Raw genomic sequence first — 21836 nt, forward strand, 5'->3', positions numbered from 1 at the left:
CTCTTTGAGATCATAGCCACTGGGCTTGGTAAATTACATAGTGATACTAACAAGTCATTGCTTGGCTGGCCGCCAGAACGGGAATGCCAATGAATTTGTGAACAGGCTTTCACATAGGCTAAACTGAACAATGTGCTTGGTTTTATTTTCACACAGGCTCCAGATGTGATGACTGTGCCCCTGGCTTTTTTGGCAATCCCTCAGATTTTGGGGGATCATGTCAGCCTTGTCAGTGTCACCACAACATTGATACTGCTGATCCAGAAGCCTGTGACAAGGAGACAGGAAGGTGCCTCAAGTGCCTGTACCACACAGAAGGGGACCACTGCCAGCTCTGCCAGTATGGATACTATGGTGACGCTCTTCGGCAAGACTGTAGAAGTAAGACGCACTTTGATTTGGCATGCCCACTGTGGCGATCTCCACCCCTCTTTTAAAATCAGGGTTTGTTACCGGGGTGCTTATTTCACAAGTGAGGTAAAATTTCACAGTCAGCAAATGAAAGATGAGACTAGATTTTTTTTTTAATCTGTAAATCTTCATTCTTTGGCAAGACACGTCTCAAGACGTGGCTCTGTGCCAGGGGACATTGTGGCTGTCACCAAGATAAATGCCGTGCAGTAGAGTGCATGGTGGTGGTTCATTCCGTGAACCTGATGATTGAGTGGGTCTCAGAGACCTGAGTTTCCACTGTGGGTGGGCTGCACCTTTCTGATGTCATTGGTGGAGTAGGACCTCTCCCCTAAAGTAGAGAAAAAAGTAACAGCAATAAAATTGTCCAGACCTTGTTATTTGTCTTATCAGGAGATCAACCAGGCTGTCTGGCTACAAAGCCCAGAGGCATCTGTTTTTGTTTAGAAACACGTGGAATGACGGGACCAGCAGGACTGGATTCCTTAGTCTTTTTAGCCCACAGGCTTTCTGCCTGCTGCTTCTGACATATGCTATGGCTGCTTCCTGCCAAGAGTTTAAAATCGCCGAATGTTTCAGTTCCTGCTGGTGTGTTTTTATAATTTCCAGTTAAATTTTTAAAGCTGGAAAATTTTCAAATTTTGAATCTTTTGAATCTGTATATCATGAAAATACTCCTAGACAAGCAAAAAAATATGTCATTACACTTGTGGACATGTCATCTGCCTGGGAAGTGCCAAATGCATAGTTATCGTGAGAACTTCAAAGGATGCTAATTTTAGGGGATTTTTAAACTTGACTGTGGCTTTTCTTTCTTGCATGTCAGCGTTGAGATTTGGAGAGAGAAAAGCCCAGCTGTTTACATGGAGCTAACCTCTGCTTACTGTGTATCCATGGATGTGACCAGATGTGCATTTATTTGATCATGTTGTTCTGTTTCAGAGTGTGTCTGCAATTACCTGGGCACCGTGCAGGAGCACTGTAATGGCACTGACTGCCACTGTGACAAAGCCACTGGTCAGTGCTTGTGTCTTCCCAATGTGATCGGGCAGAACTGTGATCAGTGTGCGCCCAATACCTGGCAGCTGGCCAGCGGGACGGGCTGTGAGCCGTGTAATTGCAATGCTGTGCACTCCTTTGGGCCGTCCTGCAATGAGGTGAGGCTTGTGGCTGGGGTCGAGGCCTCTGAGAGGCTCAGTGACAGCTAGTCCGTGAGGTGACCTTGCCCCATGTGGAGGAAGGCCAACACAGAGCCCTCAGCTTGGCCGTCAGTCTCTGCTGCTTGTGGCTGGGGTCGAGGCCTCTGAGAGGCTCAGTGACAGCTAGTCCGTGAGGTGACCTTGCCCCATGTGGAGGAAGGCCAACACAGAGCCCTCAGCGTGGCCGTCAGTCTTGGCCCTTTGGCTGAGCACGTGCACGAGGCCCTCGTCTGGCACCCACGGCATTCACTTGAGGGGCGTGCCCCGCCGTGGATGCAGACCCACGTGTCATCTCTCTCCCTTGTCTGGCCCCCAAGTCAAAGTTTTCAGAGCTGCTCAGATGGAAAGGAACGACGTAGCATTGCTGACATAGGCAGAAACTGGCACTCCCCCAGAGTGGACGAGCCTGTAGAAAGAGTGAAGGTGCCAGAATCCTACCATGCTAGAGACCTTCCCAAGCCCCTTCGGGAGGACAGCTCGGAGGTGCCGGTGTGATGCCCCTCCCAGTCTGCACGCACGTGTCCAGGTCCCACTTGGGTCACTTACCTGGGTTGGGGCAGCCGTCTCCCCTGAGACACCTGATAGCTCTGTGTTTGGACTGCAGTTCACCGGGCAGTGCCAGTGCATGCCGGGCTTCGGGGGCCGGACCTGCAGCGAGTGCCAGGAGCTCTTCTGGGGAGACCCCGATGTGGAATGCCGAGGTGAGGCGGGACCCCAAGCTGATGCTTTGGTGGGGCGAGGAGGGGTCTTACATCTGCAAGGGCCTTTGGTAACCCTGAGGTTAAAGAGCTCCTGATCGAGCCTGTGATGAACGTGACTAGGGAACGGAGGATGGGCTCGTTTCTTCAGCCCCACGCCAAGGGGGTGGCGTCCGTCTTGGTACACACACTGGCAAGGACATGTGAACACTCTGCAGTGTACACAGCCACTTTTTAAAAAAAAGATTTATTTATTATGTATACAGTGTTCTATCTGCATGTATCCCTGCAGGCCAGAAGGGGGCACCAGGTCTCATTACAGATGGTTGTAAGCCACCATGTGGTTGCTGGGAACTAAACTCAGGACCTCTGGAAGAGCAACCAGTGCTCTTAATGCCTGAGCCATCTCTCCAGCCCCACATAGTCACCTTTTAAAAGTGGTTTTCAGCAAGGTGAGGCTACATGAGCCACACATGCCGACAAGTGGATCTGTTTCCTCCTCTGAGCAATGCTCCGTGGGCAGGCAGCCTCCTTAATCGTGCGTGCGTAGATACAGTTACAATAATAAGATATGCCAATTCCAAGGCTCACGCAGACTGCAACAGGCTGCTGCTACAGCGCCCTCCAGTGTCACTAGAAGGGGTGGCATGGCCTGAAGCGAGTATGGCTGGGGCTCCAACTCTTGTCAGTGTGATTCGAACCCCGACTCTCACTTAGGGAAATGGGACCTTTACTCAGTAGAAACTTACTGCCTGTAAGTGCTACCAGCACTTAAGAGTCTGAAGCAGGGAAACAGAAGCTCCAGGCCAGCCTGACCGACATAGCAAGACCCTATCTCAAGAAGCAAAAGCAAACTAAAAGCCCACTCACTAAAACCTCATCAGTCAGGAGGATCGAGTGATTTTTATACTGTTACCATTGTTTGAACCAGGCAAGTTATTTCTCATGCATTAAGAAGCATTTATGAAAGGATTTTGTAAGCTGTTTAAGCTGGACAGTGATGGCTCAGGCCTTTACTCCCAGCGCTCAGGGAGGTAGAGGCAGGGGGATCCCTGTGACTGCCAGAGCTACACAGAGAAATCCTGCCTCTAAAAAACCAAAAAGAAAAAAAGTTTAACCTCTTTCCTGTCTGTTCCTACTCTTTCTTCTCTATGTTTTAAGCATATCTGTGGGTAAATATTTCCTGTACTTTCCTACATGCTCCTTGATATATTTTACTTGTATGCCCTGTCTAACTCAAAATGTAGGAATGACCTTTTCCTCTTCTGGGCACAATGATTGATCTTGGAGTAGCTTGCTCACTCAGTATCTCCTTTAGAAGATAGAGACGCAGAACCTTCATGCCTCAGCAATGGGAGACTGAAAGAGTGGCTGAGACCTGAACAAATTGTATCTGACTTGATTTTTCAGTGAGGTTTGTCAGCGGGGTTTTTACAGACTTTTTAGGTCATGGTTTGTTTCACACGGGGATGTTTGTTACGTCCATAAATAAGTGTGTTTCCATTTCCAGTTCTCGAACCCAGATGTGGGTTCCTGGCTAGGTGGTCCTGAAAGTCTCAAGACCTGCCAGTGTGTGTACCAAGACAGATGCTACACCATCGGGCACACCTGCCCTGTCTGCTCTCCCTCTTCGTGTTTCCTTTTTCTCCTTAAGAGAACCAGGCTTGTTATAAAGAAACTACAAAGATCATATACTAGCTTGGTCCCAGGGCACAAGAGCAGCGGAAAGGCGGGCGATGGAGTGACCCTGTAGCAGAGGGCAGGGAATGGGGTTCCAGCCGTGTCTCTGTTAGAAGAGAGGCCTGGCTTTTCCCATGCACCTCTCTCTGTGCGGCATTGATTTTCTGTTTCTGCGTTGATACACACATCCTATACACACATAATTTCCAATGTGATACACCGAGTTTCCTTTGAAAAGTTTAATCTCAGATCTTTCCACATTTGTCACCCTCAGGTCCCAACTCTATCCCTGTAGCCCATCCACTAACGAGTTGTTTTCAAGACTCCCGGAAATAACTGTTTCTGGGTGTAGATTCAAGGGGGAAACGCCCTAAGAGAGATGGATAGGGCCTGGATGTGGAGTTCTGCTTTTCCTTGCCTCCTCATCAATCAGACCATCGTTCCAACCTCCTCGATCTCAGATGCAGCAGGAACGCCCATCTCCTAAAGGGTCAAAGTCTAGGGTAAAAGGTGCTTGACTTAGCTGTTCACACTGGCGATTTGGTTATAAAATCTCACCATGGTTTTGAACATTATGGCTGACGTTGTCTCTCCCACTCTGAGACTGAACGGGGAAGGAGGCGCTGTAGGAATTCGTAGAAGAGAACTGAGCGGATCACTGCGATGGGTCAGTTGTTGCTCCTTGCCATGGGGTCCCTCCATCTGCCAGCCTGCCTGCTGCCCTCCAGGCAGACCCTTAACAAGAATCTTTTGGGCCCTCAAATGCCATAGAGACCAAAATACACTCAGAATTTACAAAGCCCCCAGAGAGACTGGAACGTCCATGGTTGGAGACTAGGGTTCATTGCCAGCCCTGGGGCTGTGGGTGGCCTGGGTGACCACGAGGCTCTGTGTAGGCTAAGGGCAGGGACAGCAGTGCAGAGTGACAGCTCAAGGTTCTCTGCACTGGAATGCGTTGACAATGGAAGGACCCCAGAGAGCCATCTGAAATTAAAGACCACACGCTTCTGGGATTATGTAATGGATTGTCAATCTAGTCTCAGTTGAAACACTTTGTTGGAGGGCACAAATTTAGACTTTCTTCTGCCATCCAGAAGCTGTGCTTGTAGAAGGACTTAGGTCATAGCTAACTCGTCTCCTTATGGGAAAAAAATGTAGCTTGTGAAAGACAAATGATTGGAGCCTTCAGCATACAAATGGTTGAATGTTCCTATTGTTCGGGCAGCTTGGGGCTCTCAGCCTATTGTGCCAAGTCCGAACAAGACCACAACTGTGCTGGGATGGAAAGTCTCATATACCCAGGGCTGAACTTGCTGGTTCAATCTACAGCCGGAAGCTTTGTTCTGTATCCTGCCGGGTCGAGGTCACAAGAGGAATCTTTCTGTCTATTCATAGATGGCAAAGGGAAGAGTGTGGGCCCTTGTAAAGCCACAGGCTCCTTAAAAGGCCAGTGGCTTTCCAATCAGTGAGACTATAACATCGAGGCTTAGGCGTGGGTTCTGGGTGGTGGGCTGGGAGACTCTTGTGTTACGATTGCCTCCGATGTGGCAGTTCCCCAATACCACAAAAAAAGAAGGAAATACCACACATTCCTTGCCTACATATTCATTCTTCCACAGTTTACTGCCCTCCCTGCTCCTCTACCCTTTGAGATAGGGACTCATGTAGTCCAGGCTGGCCTTGAACTCCTTATCTGTCCTCTTGCTCTGACTTCCCAAGTGCCACAGTTACAAGGGGACATCTCCAAATCGGGCCTGCCTGTCTTTTATTGTCACTTCCATTGCGACTCAAGAAATAAGACTTTGAGCTTTAGAGAATCATGACTTGAGTTAGGAAGAGGTCTTGTCTTATAACCCTGAGAACAGAACATGTACCCAGAGTACTTGTTGTAAATAAAGCTTTGCATTCATTTCCTGATAGGTTTTTACGGCTCCTTTGCGCTCCCGTGCCAGACGTGGTAGTCCAGACAGACAGAATGGCCAGTAAAGCCTGACATGCTTACTCCTCTAGTCTTTACCAAAGCTGAAATCAGTTATCCTTCAGCTCCATTCCAGAACTGAGGTTTTTGTCACCAAGGCCAGGAAAAACAAAAAAAGAAAGGAACTGGAATGTCAGAAAAATGAAAGCTTGCATATACGAGGATAAAAGTATTAAGATCCCCTTGTTGTCAGAACCAGTTTGTAGTATTTGGAGGCTGTCATGGCACACATAGGGAACTCAGTGAACCACTTGCAGGGACCAGTTCTCTTCTGTCTTGTGACTTCTGCGGGTTAAATTAAAACTCCAAACCCAAAATGTTCAAAAGCAAAAGAAGTTGCATCCTTTGGGCAGGCTTTCTTCCCAGGATACTGCATCCTTGGCCATGACAGCGGCTACCACTTCATGCAGTAACATCCAACACGTGCTCACTTTTACCGCATCCCCAGCATGTCAGTGTCTGCCCGTGATGGCAGCTGTGAGGATGCTGTGGAAGTAGTTTCCAGCTACAGATGCAGAGAACACGGGAGAATAAGTCATCTACAGTCTTTTGCAAAATCTGTGAAAAGCAAAAGCACTAGATGCCATTCCTTCTCGTGATCCAAAGTGGTGCTGGTTCCCAGGCTTTATAAACGTCTATCTCTGCTCTATCATGCTTCTTCGGTATTGACAGGTGTGCAGTGAATGGGTCAGTTCCAGTGAAGGCATGCATCTGTTTCCTTTATGAACGTCTATCTCTGCTCTATCATGCTTCTTCGGTATTGACAGGTGTGCAGTGAATGGGTCAGTTCCAGTGAAGGCATGCATCTGTTTCCTTTATGAACGTCTATCTCTGCTCTATCATGCTTCTTCGGTATTGACAGGTGTGCAGTGAATGGGTCAGTTCCAGTGAAGGCATGCATCTGTTTCCTTTATGGTCCAGCACTTTGGCAAAGGAGATACAGCTGTTAACTGACGAGGGACAAGGTTGCGTGTTAGAGATAGCCACAGCAGGGGATGTCTGAGCAGTCAAGACCATAGACCGCTGCAGTTCTTTCAAAAGGTCTGGGCAGTACACAGTTTTGCATAAATGTATTTTAAACTGTTTCATTCCCTAGTACCATACCAGATTAAGCAATACAGAGGTATTTTAAGGGTTATACCAAGCAATCATTTGAGCAATAGCAGATCCTACCTAGAACTGCACAGCTCATCTACTGCCTACCGCTTAGAGGACCATATCTGTTTGTTCCTCAAATAGGCTTTTGTTTTGTTTTGGGAGCTTCAGGTCAGATGTATCATAGGTAAAACCCCCTATGGTTAATTGGCCTGGGACAGTCTATCTTTCATTCATCATCTTCCATGAATCCTTCATCTTCAATGTTGTTTGCCTCATTCATTATATCTAGTTAAAAAGATTCCCTCTCTCTAAAAGATAGTCCAGTTTGTCATAGAGTTTTGTGTACTTTCTGTGGCAGACATCACAGGCAAGTTTCCAAGCTTTTATAATATCCAGATGTTTACTCTGGAGAGAGAGAGAGAGAGAGAGAGAGAGAGAGAGAGAGAGAGAGAGAGAGAGAGAGAGAGAGAGAGAGAGAGAGAACACTCTTGATGGAATGTGCCAGCCAACTTCTAAGGGCGTATAGTTGAACTCCATTTACTGGGAGATCAGTTCACTGTTGAGAAACAAAAATTCTTAATGAAACCAGGGTCTGCAGTTTTTGACAATTTAATAATCATCATTTGACAAGCATTTAATAGTATTTCTGGCACATTCTCTCAGATTAGCTTTCTGTTCCTTGGTTTTGAACATCTGAGAAATACCTATTGCATTCTTATGCTGATAGTGCCTAACCTGGGCTGCTGATTCAGCCAGCAAAGATAAAGTCCCTCACCATCAGCAAAGACTTCCCAAGACTGGGTATGCAGCCTGGATGGCAAAGTTACTTCTTGTAGACCAGTTAATGGCAGTAATTAATATATTCAGTCGGTCTCTTCCTTACTACTGAAGACTCTTTTGATACTACAATTTAAACATTTTCTTTAGCTGCTCAAAATTAAAGCCTCTTAAGTAGTTTTTTGAGCAGAGACTTCTGTTGTATCTGCTGCCCTGAGCCACTAGCCCATCCAAATACTCTACTATGGCTCCTTCAAAATGCTGGCTTACTTTGTGTTGTTTTACAGTCCTTCAAGGTGATGGGAGCGGGGGAGAGAATGACTTAAAGCACAGTTTGGTTTATTGCAGTCCTGTGACTTTAATACTCTTCCTGTCTACCCCACAGCTCCATTTACACACGCGTGCGCACACGCACGCACGCATGCACACACGCGCACGCTGCCCTGGCTGGCCTGGAACCTCAGATCCCTGCATGCTGGGATTAAAGGCATGTACTACCACAACTGGCTGAAATCTCTTTTTAATCTTCAAAGGGAAGATAACCTCACAAATTGACCCATGAGATTTCTTTTAAGGAACACAGAGGACAAATGGTGCAGGGATCACACTTACAGTGACAGCTTAAGTGACGTCTGGTTTGATGAGTCATTGCCTACAAAGAAGGCCGGAAAACAAGATGCCTGGTGATCTGGGGATTGTTCATTTCTTAGAAAAAAAAGCTTAATTCTGAAATCCTCAAGTTTAGTTCTAAAACATCAGGACTCCAAGGAAAACATACTTTTCAGTCCTGAAAGTTGAAGGCTTAAATTTTTGAATAAGCTATTACTGGAAATACACAAAAATAAACCTAAATCAAATAACCACACTCGCACACGCACCCTTAATCTTTATCCAGTGTACCTGTGGTCAGGTAAAATGGAACAAGAGACCAAATAATTGGGACACCGTAGTGACTAGGAAGACCTAGCATTGCGCCACATGCTCTCACGGGAGCTTTAGGACACGTGCCGTGAATTTCTCTGAGGTGGGTGTGAGCCTTACCCTTCTTACAAATGTAGAAGTCCTGTCTCATTTCAAGGATTTCCCGCCCCCCACTTTGTCCTAGCCTCCCTTTCCTTACCTGGGGCACAGAGGGCTTTAGGGGAAGACAGGATTTGTAGCCCATAGTTGTATTCTAACCATGGTGCTGGATTCCTTAGCTTTGCTAAGGGTTATAGATGCAGTACTAAGTGAGGGATACAGAGCAGCATGGGGCAGGGGTCGTCAGCCCTCTAAGGCTGCAGCATCTTTGAGTTGAGAAGTGGTTGGAGATAAAAGCGGCTCTTGGCTGCCAGTCCCACTGATCCTGGATAATGTCCCATGAGAGAGCATTGAGGTGGCAAATCTCAGCTTCTGATGCTGTAGAGGCGGGGAACAGAGCTCTGCCAGAGAGACGCTGCTGCTTCGGGCTGGTTATTTCTCACACTGATGTGTGAAATGCCTCTTGAATGCTTGTACAAGGATTTAGGACCTCATTTGGCAAAGACTGTTGGACTCCTGAGTACAAGTGAACTCTGTGCCTGGTGCCAAGTGGAAAAAGGGCTTCCGATATGCCCTTGTCCCGGGAGTCTATACTCTGCTTAGGGAAATAAGAGGCCATGTTTACTTTACTGTCACCCTTTACCCAGAATGGACTTAAAGCCAGAGATGCATATACAGACCTTTTGCTGTTCAAACTCCACAAATACTGTACAATGCCAAATGTTCACAGAAAATAATTCAGGGACCTGAGGTTCAGAATTCCAAACAAGCGTTCAGAAAGTATGTGTTAATGTCAGTCATCTGTTGGCCAGGAATGCTGGTTTTTCCCTGTGCCAGGCAGGATTACCCTTTTGTCATTTGGCTCTAAGATGAGGTGCCAACCATATTCAATCAGTCACAGATTAGGTCCAGGTGGTCCCCAAGACCCCCTGGGGTCTCTTCTGACATTTTTATGAGTCTGTTGCTCATACTGTGAGGGCATTTAGTCACGGCGGCAGATGCATGGTGGATTGTCTGTAGTGGACATCTTTAAGCCAGGTATTTTGGATTCTTCATATTTCGTTTAGATTTGGTTTTCTGCTGATCAAGGTTATTGTGTCTTCCCCAGTACACAGTGCATTGTCTTGTGAGCGGGTAGCTTTACTTGAGTGCTGCTCCTTTAAACGTTACTTCTAGCAAAGGGCTCACATCGGGATGCAGAGTGGTCATCTGTACTACTGTGTTAGGTGGGAGCTCAGACTTAAGAGACAGGCAGAGGTGGAATGGAGGCCAGGATGGCCTCTGGAGATGCAGAGTGCTCAATCTCGACTCCCTGCTTGGTCCTTTCCCCGCTGTGAGACGTGGCGCAGGTCATGCCATGTTTCTACCTTAGTTTCCGTTTCAGAGAAATGGTTATGACTGTTTTGCCTAGCCCACAGGGATGGTGTGAGGTTAAATGATGTGATGCATATAGAACATGTCTACAGAGCCTGCCACAAGTAAGTGTCAGCAAGGCTTACCTGTTGATTTTTAAATTACTATACTCTCATTAAGAGGGGTCAACAGACGTGAGTCATATATGTCAGGCCAAGCCCCACAGTAGACTGTGACAGTGATCGAGGATTTAAATGCCAGCTTTTGTCACTGAAGCTTTCTCTGTTTTCCTTCCAGCCTGTGACTGTGACCCCAGGGGTATTGAGACACCACAGTGTGACCAGTCCACGGGCCAGTGTGTCTGTGTGGAGGGTGTCGAGGGTCCACGCTGTGACAAGTGCACGAGAGGGTACTCGGGGGTCTTCCCTGACTGCATACCCTGCCACCAGTGCTTTGCTCTCTGGGATGTGATCATCGGCGAGCTCACCAACAGGACCCACAAATTCCTGGAGAAAGCCAAAGCTCTGAAACTCAGTGGTGTGATTGGTCCGTATCGGGAGACCGTGGACTCTGTGGAGAAGAAAGTCAATGAGATAAGAGACATCCTGGCTCAGAGCCCGGCAACAGAACCACTGAAAAACATTGGCAATCTCTTTGAAGAAGCAGAGTAAGTAGTTAATTAGCCGAAAATCATTCCTGAAGGGTTTTCAACTTCTGAGTACTCAAGATTTCCCAGGTGGTGCTTGTGCTGGGTTTTCTTAGTCCGGCTGCACAGGCCCTGGGCCCCTTGCTTATCAACAGTGTTCACGTGAGGAGCACAGAGCGTGAGTGAGACTCAGAGCCACACCCAGCTCTGTTGCAGCAGAAATGGATTTGAGGCAGAGGACCCGTAGAGTCTCAGCTTTGGCATGTGTGAGGCTTGTGAACATGGCTGGCATGTTAATTCCCGAGTCTCTCTTACCGTTGTCCAGCAGCGTAACACAGGTTTGTTCTGTACAATAACACACAGAAGAATTATGAGCCTAAACTGTCATTTTAAGTGTTGCTACTACTAGGGAACTCTCATAACCACAACTAAGACCCTTATTCCCAAATTGTTTTTCTATTCACGTGCTGTCTCGTGAAATGCCTACGTGGAAGCAGCCTCCTCATTGGGTCTTCTCTGGATGTCCATCCCTTTGATTCAATACAGATCATCTTGTTCAGTTAAAGCAATATGAATTGAGTGGAGATGCCAACCAGGGGGTCACGTTTCTACCCTGTATCTGAGCCTTTTCCCTGCCCTCAACATTTCAACTACTGTTGAAAGGAGCCCCAAACAGCATGCAGTAAGACTTAGGAATTGAAGGAGAAAAAAGGAAAATAGAGGAGGCTGTGGTGACACAGGCCTGTAGATCCCAGCACTAGGGATGCTGAGGCAGAAAGATCACAAATTAGAAGCCAGCCTGGGCTATGTGATGAGAACAGAGAGCAGCAAGAAAGAAGGTACAAATGCACTCTCTGCGCTGACGGGATAGCTCAGCACTGAGCGCGAATCAGGCTTGCTCCCAGTCCGGTGAAAATCTTAACATATTTGAAGTCGTCATTTATTTGTACATGTGTGGGCACCTGCCTGTTGTAGTATACTTATGGAGGCCGGCAGACAACTTGTAGGAGTCATTCTTTTCTCAGGTCATCAGGGTTAGCAGCAAAGATCTTTCTATGTGCTGAACCATCTTACCAGCTCTAGATAGTCTTGTTAATTGCAAGATGTTTGAGACTTGAAAAGATATGAAAGCCCTTAGGACCAGTCACTTAATAAAAGTGAAACAGTAGGGGAATTATCACCGGGAAAGTCATTCTATCAGATCCCATAATCCTTTCCAGTGCTTGTTCTGTGTGCTGGGTCATTTGTGTTATCCTCTCAGCTTAAGGAGCATTAAAAAAAAAAAAGGAATACTTACTTACGTATTTGGGAATCAGGGCATACCCATGCCTCGGAGCACATGCAGAGAACAAACGCTGAAGAGCCAATTCTCTTTCTGTCACGTGGGCTCTGGGGTGGAACTTGATTTGTCAGGGTTAACAGCAAGCACTTTTACTGACTTAGCTGTCTCATCGCTCCTTAAGTAATGTTCTTAGAAGGAAAACAAAAGCCCCACCCAAGGTTTTAGCCTTTTATCCTCTTAGTGTGTGTGTGTGTGTGTGTGTGTGTGTGTGTGTGTGTGTGTGTGTGTGTGTGTGTGTGTGTGCAAACTTGTGCCATAGAATGCATGCAGGGGTCAGAAGACAACCAATGGTAGTCAGTTTTCTCTGTGGGGCTCCTGAGATCAAGCCAGGAGGTTGTCAGGCTGGTACATAGTTTAGCTGCCGAGCCGTTCTGTTGGCCTGCTTGTAGCATTTGTAAATCTTACAGGTTTCCTTGTTGATTTCTTTAGGAGACAGGAACTGTCTAGTCTGTTGCCTAATGAACCCCAGATTCTTGGTCTAAGGTGATCATTCTCCCTCAGCCCCCAGAGCTGATGAGAAAAGCCTTGCCAGAAGGGCTGGATGATTTTCCAGAACTTTATAGTGACTACATATTCCTTGTAAGACTAGTCTTTGACGTGAGCCAGTAATCCCCAGAGACCAGGTCATCTTGAACATTCCTCTGTGGTGTGTGTACGCACAGACATCTTATGTTATATGTGCACAAGCAGTCCTGAGGCACAGCTTCAGAAAATTGACACGGAAAGGAGAGGAGACGGGTCTCGAGGCCAGAGGAAGCTAGTGTAATAGCCATGTTTCCCTCTGCAGAGACGCTCACCCCCCCAGCTTTTTTCTCAGTGAAGGGCGTTGCTTTGTGACCGGCAGAGACTTCTTTGATGCAGCTCCGCTCGCAGCAGACGGTTGGCTGCTGCTGTCCTCTCGACAGGGCGTCCTCTCGTCATGTTCTGTCTTGAAGGAGAGCCCTGAGGTGAGGGTCAGAGGAAAGGGTTTGGCGGGGATGGGAGACATTCTTCTGCACTGAGTCTGTGGTCTTACAAGGCTTGCAGCTGCTTGCATTAAGAGCTGGCAGCCTACACTGACCTCTGTTCATTTTACGTCAGAAGCTTGGAACCCCCACCCCCCTCCACCACAGAACTGAGGTTTCGCTTGTGTTTTCTTCAAAGTATTTGATGAAAAGGTGTTAGCTTCAATTGCGTCTTCTAGGAATAAAACTAGAACAGAGGATTATAACTGGGCTTGTCTGAAGTGGAGGGTGAGGGGTTACATTGGTGAAAATGGAGTGAGATTTGACAGTTTGGGCCAATTTTAGGTAAGCTTACTTTCCTTTTTACAGGAAATTAACCAAAGATGTTACAGAGAAGATGGCTCAGGTGGAAATGAGATTGGCTGACACAGCTTCCCAGAGTAACAGCACAGCTGGAGAGCTTGCTGCGCTGCAGACAGAAGCAAGGAGCCTGGACAAGACTGTAAAAGAACTGGCCGAGCAGCTAGAATTCATCAAAAACTCCGACATTCAGGGTGAGGACTTGCTGCACAGGAATCTCAAACCTGGATAATAAATAACCCTCTTAATACTTCCTTAAAAATATTTTTTCTGAAGTTCTTAATCTTTGCTATTTGAGCCTTTGGCACAAATGGGTTTAAAGTTCTTGGTTTTCCAATATGGGACCTGGGGACTGGGCATAGCAGAGGCTCTGTTGAGTTAAAATGTGGTTCATTTCCCAATTTAACCATTAGACTTGAGTTGTTAATTCTGCAAATCACATTTGAGATTACTGCTCACTTAAGAAGTAACTTTTGAAAATGTTTTACTTATTAATACCCTGGGCTGCGTAAGACCCTCCCCCAAAAAGCAGAGGTGAAATACATTAATGACATAATTCTGCATTATACATTTTGTTTTAGTAGGCCCCCAATGCCAAAATGTACTATGTATGCTCTTTATGTCTGTAATAATCATTTGAATGGATCCAAATAGATAAATAAGCAGAAAGAGTCATCTGGATATCTTGAGGCTGCCCAACACCAGGATTTTAGATGCTTGCCAATGTGTAGAAACAATGTGTGTGATGACTTAGTTTCTTCTTTTCACCCCAGTGTTTGGCATCCTCCATATTTTGACCAGATACTAATGGGATAGAAGAGATCCACTGTTCATTAGAGGGAATTGTTATTTCTAAAGATTTTCCTTGCATCCTAAAGCTTTATAGTTAATTCAGGGCCACAAGATACCAAATATGGGCTCTGGTTGGTGAGGAACCACGGACAGGGAGATTAATTGTAGGCAATTTCATTTCCTGCCCTAGGTGCCTTGGATAGTGTTACCAAGTATTTCCAGATCTCTCTCGAGGCAGAAAAGAAGGTGAATGCCTCCACCACGGATCCCAACAGCGTAGTGGAACAGTCAGCTCTCACCCGAGACAGAGTAGAAGATTTGATGTTGGAGCGAGAGTCCCTGTTCAAGGAAGAGCAAGAGGAACAGTCCCGCCTTCTGGACGAGCTGGCTGGCAAACTGCAAAGTCTAGATCTGTCAGCTGCTGCCGAGATGGTGAGGCTGGGATTTGGTCTCATTTTCTGTGGTCTCCTAGGAGACAGAGGAAACAAAACAAAAATCTTCTTCTGCCTTGTCTTTGATGCTGCGTTTGCAAACCTGCCGGGGTGACTCCAGTGTCCTAGGTGCTGGGCTACAATGTGGGTTAGCCATGACCAAGTCATGAGGAACAGAGTACATGAGTCCCAGCCTGCTCCCCTCTAGCTGTTCCTCTGAGACCCCCAAGAGTCAGGACACGCCCCCATTACCTGCATCAGCTGAGGGACTTCTTACTGAGACTACACCCTTTTTATAATGTACCGTAACACACAAAAGAAAAAGCCTTGCATGTTTTCCTTTGAAGTACAACATCCGAATAGAAGAACTGAGAAGTGTTCAGGGACAGCCTTTGCCAAGTTTTTCTTTAGGTGTTTGCTAATGTTCCTTTGTTCTGGTAATATTACCTAGTAAAGATTAAAGTCTGAGCTGGCCTAGAAACTAGATTAATTTCTTAGAAGCTTTTAAAAAGTAACTCTGGAGCCATATGAAACGTGAGTACTGAGTTTAATGAAAATCAGGCAGAAAGCCAAACCAGTTTTTCCTCTGGTTTCCTTATTGGTTTTCATGGGAGGGAACCAGAGAGAACTGAGAGGTAGCTTTACATACACACCAACATTATTTTCTAGTGTTTCTCTGCCAAGACAGGAGTCAGGTGCAAACCCTGCAAGCCCTGCAAAGAGGACTTCCATTTATAAGGCCCTGGGCTCCCACGCCTGCCCACCACCCGCGGGGCTCCCACGCCTGCCCACCACGGCAATCTAGCGAGCTGAGCTGCTTCTCGTTTACTGGACACGGTGAAAACCTGTAGTGACCACACTCCCTCTTGCCGACCGTCCACATACTATCTGTACTGTCACCAATTTTATGGGTGTCTACAAGGTTAGGTACTCATTATCTCACGATGATTTACTACACAAATTTCTTACCATGATTCTGGTGAAAAAAATGAAGGCTTAGCTTCAACATGACTTAACACCTAAGAGTGACAGCTCTCCACATTTCCATATGGAATGCTAGTTTTCTTCTTTGCAGATTTTTAAATCTCTGCAGATTGCCGTGAGGTGCGGCTAAGCTTGCTAATGGGGCTCTGCTTGGTAACAGAGGGCAGTGTGGTCTGTGGAGGAATGACTCCGGCCTTCCAAATAAGCACCTCTCTCTGTGCAGGCTTTTCTGGTGAGGTGCAGCTTGCTTTCTTGTTCTTGTAAGAATTCTGTGAGAGACTTCGGAGGGCTCTGTACGGCCCTTTCCTGTGAAGAGCCTTCCTCTCTGTCCCTCAGGTACTTCTCATCCTCCATAGAGAAAAGCTCAGCCATGCTGGTTGCTGTCCCTGCTCTTGTTGATTCAAACAAAGCAGGTCTAGTGTGCTGCCAGCCTATTTTTAGAAAACATTCATGAGGCTCTAGGTTTTGAGTAGGACTTATTTTCTTGCATAGCTCATGGAATACAATTACTCTGGAGTGCTTTATGGGCTATAAACCAGATACATGAAAGATCCTTATTTTAGTTACTAACTTGTGTGGGATTATAGTTATTTTACAATTATTTGGGCCAAAGAGTTCACAGTATCTCTACTAAAACCATTGTGTCTTTAAAACAGTACTCTCCTGTTTAGGGAACTCTTGTAACTGCTTCCCATTGCAGTAATCCCTGCCTCTTCAGTACAATTTCCATACAAGTGCTAAATACAGCTTTCTTCCTGCACAGCCCGTGCCTGTCATACTGCGTGTCATACCGTGTGCTTAGAATGTGCGTGCATCTGTGTGCTGTCACCATGTGATGATTACTTGCATCTGTGTGCTGTAACCATGTGACGATCTGATTCTCTGGTAGAGCAAGAAGGGACTGAGTGCTAGGTAGGGGGGTGGTTGAGGGAATGTGGAAAAGCTACACCCACCTTTGTTCATACGAACTGTCTTCCTTCCCATCGGAAACGTTCTAGAACTTTCCTTACTCCAGCCCCACCCTACAGTAACTCCTTTGGCAGCTTTTCTCACTACGTCTCATCCGTTCTTGCTGATGCGAGTCACAAGCCAAGGTTGGGTGCCATAGCAGACCGTATTCACCAGAGCCTTCCCATCCCGTCTAACGCAGTTCTAACTCTCACACTGACAGAGTCTGATAAAGCAGGTAATGGTCTTCACCAGCAGGGCTCAAACGCGATCCTTCTGCATTTGGTTAGAAGCCATGGAGATGAGTGAAGTCCAGCAAGCTGGTTAACTCCTGCATCTCTGAACACTTTTCTGTGGCTGACTGACCCTGATCCCCTTTGCCTGCCCCTCGGCTTCTTGCAGACCTGCGGAACACCTCCAGGGGCTGACTGTTCTGAGAGTGAGTGTGGCGGCCCCAACTGCAGGACCGATGAGGGAGAGAAGAAGTGTGGGGGCCCCGGCTGTGGCGGTCTGGTCACTGTGGCCCGCAGCGCCTGGCAGAAAGCCATGGATTTTGACCGTGATGTTCTAAGCGCCCTAGCTGAAGTGGAACAGCTCTCCAAGATGGTAAGTCATTGCGTGGACTCAGGCTTTGCTGTCTATTGGCTGGCGGCTGTAGGGAGGATCTGAAAAGAAGTTAGCTCCACATGCGGCCCAAATTCACGTCCACTGTGCAAGCTGATGCTGCTGTGCAGTCAAAACGGTGGCGGCGAGGTTCCTATGCAGACTACCAATCTGCTTCCTCTTCATGGGATAGCATGTGTGTTAGGAGAAAGCAACATACATTGTAGATTAACAATAATTGGAGAGAACGTTGTTATACCACACAAATTGGGCATTGCTCCAAAGTGCTTTACTCTTCTTAGATCATCAAGTTCCAAAACAGCCTTGAAACATTTCAAATGCTAGCCCTAAGAATACTGAACAGGCATTTCGATGCCTGTGTGTATATTGTGTGACTTTAGTCTACTTAAAGCACAATACTTTGTTTCCAGAGGAATTCGTTTCTGTGCTTGCCAGCAACACTTTGGCATCTGGCCTACTTTAGAGGGAGCACAATGGTTTCAGAGATGGCTTCTTCTTCATGTTTAGGTCGCGGAAGCAAAAGTGAGAGCAGACGAGGCTAAGCAGAACGCTCAGGATGTCCTGCTGAAAACAAACGCCACCAAGGAAAAAGTGGACAAGAGCAACGAGGACCTGAGGAGCCTCATCAAGCAGATCCGAGACTTTCTGACTGGTAAGCAGTGTGTTCTACTTTCGGACGTTTGTTCCTGCGAGGTTCTGTTGTGGAGGCAAGAATTCCTATGTGCATTTTAGCTAAAGTAACAGAAAATATCCCTGTTAAGAAATACCTTCATTTCAAGCAGAACATGTAGGTACATGCCTGAAATCCCAGTACCTGAAAGGTAGAAGCAGGAAACAGGTGTCAGTATCACCCTTGGCTACATAGAAAAACCACAGGCCACCCAGCCTGCCTTGAAAGGGAAGGGGGCATTCGTATGCACGTTTGTACACAGAGGTGCCCATAGAGGCAAGAGGGGATGTCAGATCCCCTGGAGTTGGCATTGCGGGCACCTGGAAACCGCCCAAATGATTGAGTGCTACTCTGAGGGGCAGTAAGCACTTCTGTAGACTTGCTTTTCTTGGAATATGCGTCATAAATAACCTTCCCAGGTGTTATGCAGGCACCGCCTTACCTGCTGGGGCTCCCAAGCAATCTACCAAGAACTCAAAACATTTACTCTGAAAACTGAATTAGAGCTTTTATCATTAGGACCCTGAAGAAGTTGTTATTTTGGCAATGCCCTCAAGCCTTTGTCATTTATATCCAGAACCTCGGAAGTTAATGTTTTCTGAAGAGGAAGATTCTCTAGAATCTGGTCCAAATTTTAAGTTTTGATTATGGTTAACATGCTGTCAACATGGTTGTTAATGGGTTGTAAGGAAACTTGTAATTGAATCAGAATTGGTCGAGAAGGGTATTTCTCATGTCTCCTAACAGTATTGTGACTTCAGGGTCTGAGATTCCCTCGCTCTGCCTTTTCCGTTTTGCCATTTTAAGCCTACCGACCCCATTCTTGAGATGGCCCCGTCATCATTACCAGCTGTGGTCTGACACTGGCTGATGGAAGAAGAGGACCCTCCATACCCCTTTGCTAGACCCTGTTAGGAGGAAGAAAGCTTAGGACATCCCCTTGCATCTCTGGCCAGAAATTAGCTGTGGCCCGGACCTAGACGCCACTGGAAGGGGGGTGCGCTGTAAAAGGCAGACTTAATGCTCACCTGATCCTCCGCCTGATTTTCACATAGATATGGGGAGGGGAACAGTCTGGTTAGCAGAAGGGAGGAATTACTAACAAAAATTGCTTTCCAGTGACAATTGGACATGATGTGGAAGCTATGACTCAACCATGTATTTTTTTTCCTTTTAAACCCTGACCTATTTAGTCAAAGCTTAACAACCCATAGCAGACATCAAGCTCCAGTTTTCCTGAAGATTGAGCGTTGTACTCAATCTCTTCTAGAATTTCCTAAATTTAGGTAACGGATAAGGAATATCGGGGTTTATTTGGGGGGGGTTGTTTTTGTTTTTGTTTAAGATCTCAATGCAGTCCCAGGCTAGTCTTGAACCCAGCCATGCCTCCTAAGGGCTGGGACACAATATGTACCAACCTTGTATTTAGTGCAAAGGTTTTTGTTGCCTTGCCAGCCTCGATCTTCCATAACCTAAAGCCACAGTTAACACACAACAATGCTGTCAGCCCATTCTCCCCAGCCCAAAATGCCCTTCAAACCTGCTTGGTTTCTCACCTTCGTGACCTCGCCAGCCAGTGGCACTTCTCCGTGTGTGTGTGTGTGTGTGTGTGTGTGTGTGTGTGTGTGTGTGTGTGTGTGTGTGTGAGGGGCTTGTCTCTGAAACAGGGTCTTGTGACCTTGAAGTGGCAGAGACATGAGATGCTGTGGCTGAGTGAGCCGGCCAGCTCTGTGATTCTCTGTCTTGGCTTTTACAGAGGACGGTGCGGATCTGGACAGTATTGAAGCCGTTGCTAACGAAGTACTGAAAATGGAAATGCCCAGCACTCCGCAGCAGTTACAGAACCTGACAGAAGACATCCGGGAAAGAGTTGAAACCCTTTCTCAAGTGGAAGTCATTCTGCAGCAGAGTGCTGCTGACATTGCTCGGGCTGAGATGTTGCTGGAAGAAGCCAAGAGAGCAAGGTACCTGAGAAGCTGGCAATGGGGGCGGGGTCATCTGCTGTAATTAGCACGCTATAAAAGAGGACTTTAACTAATGGAGTGTCCTTCAGGACGCTGTGTGTAGTAATGACATTTTTCTCTTTTGGGGGGCCACCACCCAGCTCACAAATGATCCCACATGGAGACTTATTCTGAGTTATAAGTGTCTGAGCTTGCCTTGTTTCTAGCCAGCTTCACTTTGTAAATGATCCTGTCTACCTTTGCCCTTTGGGCTTTCTTCTCTTCTGTAGATCTTACTTCCACACTTACCCCATGGCTGGCTGGGTGGCGGGCCCTGACCTCCTCCTCTCCTGTTCTCTCCTCGTTTCTCCTACTTCTCCTCTCTGCCTGCCAGCCCCACCTATCCTTGCCCCTGCCTTGCTATTGGCCATTCAGCTCCTTATTAGAACCACAGGTGTTTTAGACAGGCACAGTAACACAGCTTCACAGGGTTAAAGAAATGCAGCATAAGCAAAAGTCACACACCTTAAAATAATATTCTCCCACAGATACTCTTCCAAAGAAAATGCTGTTTTTCATATTAAAAAGTGTTTGTTCTTCTGCTCAGCAAAAGTGCAACAGACGTGAAAGTCACTGCAGACATGGTAAAGGAAGCATTAGAGGAGGCCGAGAAGGCCCAGGTTGCAGCAGAGGCAGCCATCAAACAGGCTGATGATGACATCCAGGGAACCCAAAACCTGCTGACGTCGGTAAGGTGTTACAGCGGGGTGAATGGGAGAAACACTCAAATAACTATTACATAGGGACAAGGATTCTTGTAACACTGAAGATTATTCAGTGTGAAGTATTTCTAGTTTGTATGAAAAATAAAAAGACTCTGAAGACACTGAGCCACCAAACCCTTTTGTTTTCCCTCTAAAGGGAAAACAGTTACTCTAAAGTAATTAAATCAAAGCGCCACTGCTTTGATTTAATTATTATTTACAATTTTTTCCCAAGTTAACGGTAATCTCAAGAGTTGAGAGTCTTGGGTTTATTTGTAAATTGTGGCCTTTTCTCTACATTACCTTTGTTAGATGTCTTGCTTTTCAGTTAGTTTTATGAAACAGACTAAAGGCCAGGCTGCTTACTCTGGCTGGCTTTTTTTTTTTTTTTTAATGAGATTGATTACAGACCCTTACCAGCTGCCCAGGCATCTTCTCCTCTGGGTAACTCAGTATTTCTCGTCCCCCTAGTCTGTCTTCAGTTACTAGCTAACTCTATTCCACTACCGAGTTCAACGCAGAGCTTTTCATTGGAAATCCTTCTCAGAGTTCACATTTGTGAATATTCTTTAGCTAAACACATCGCCTGAAGGTGGTTCTTAATATCAAGAAAAACCACACCCATTGTAGCTTAGGCCAGCGAATGTTGCTAAAAGAATGATGGGCACGGCAGTGACTGCGGCTGGGCCCTTTATGGAAGGCAGTGGTTCTCATCCTTGCTGATGCTGCAGCCCTTCAGTCCTCATGTGCTGACCCCAGACTAACTAATTTTGCTACTGTCATGTATCGTAAGTATCTGAAATGCAGGATGCCTGCTGACATGTGACACCTCCCCAAAAGGAGTCTCCACCCACAGACTAAGAACCACTAAGCTGTCTTAAAACTGTCAAAGCGTCTAGTGTAGTGCAAACTAGCACAGCAGCCTTCCCTCCCCTTGTTATTAGATTGAATCTGAAACCGCTGCTTCTGAGGAGAGCCTGAGCAACGCCTCTCAGCGCATCAGCAAGCTCGAGAGGGACGTGGGAGAGCTCAAGCGGAAAGCTGCCCAGAACTCTGGGGAGGCGGAATACATTGAAAAAGTGGTGTACAATGTAAAACAGACTGCAGACGATGTTAAGAAGGTAAGTGACTTCAGAGCTAAATCGATAAATAGACAACTAGTTTTTCACTTTGC

At 46.6% G+C, this 21836-nt stretch overlaps 1 protein-coding gene across 1 annotated transcript in view; it reads left to right on the forward strand.

The window, feature by feature from the left end:
• Positions 1-21836, forward strand: part of Lamb1 (laminin subunit beta 1) — a 65672-nt gene that overhangs the window by 41777 nt on the left and 2059 nt on the right. The window contains exons 21-31 of the mRNA XM_005076229.4: positions 157-381; positions 1354-1568; positions 2215-2311; positions 10512-10881; positions 13516-13700; positions 14489-14730; positions 17064-17267; positions 17793-17937; positions 19712-19919; positions 20506-20647; positions 21607-21783. Of these exons, the coding sequence (XP_005076286.1) occupies positions 157-381; positions 1354-1568; positions 2215-2311; positions 10512-10881; positions 13516-13700; positions 14489-14730; positions 17064-17267; positions 17793-17937; positions 19712-19919; positions 20506-20647; positions 21607-21783 (2210 nt within the window). The remainder of the gene's footprint in view (positions 1-156; positions 382-1353; positions 1569-2214; positions 2312-10511; positions 10882-13515; positions 13701-14488; positions 14731-17063; positions 17268-17792; positions 17938-19711; positions 19920-20505; positions 20648-21606; positions 21784-21836) is intronic.

The sequence above is a fragment of the Mesocricetus auratus genome, unplaced genomic scaffold (genome assembly GCF_017639785.1).
Source record: "Mesocricetus auratus isolate SY011 unplaced genomic scaffold, BCM_Maur_2.0 Super-Scaffold_15014, whole genome shotgun sequence".
NCBI lineage: Eukaryota > Metazoa > Chordata > Mammalia > Rodentia > Cricetidae > Mesocricetus > Mesocricetus auratus.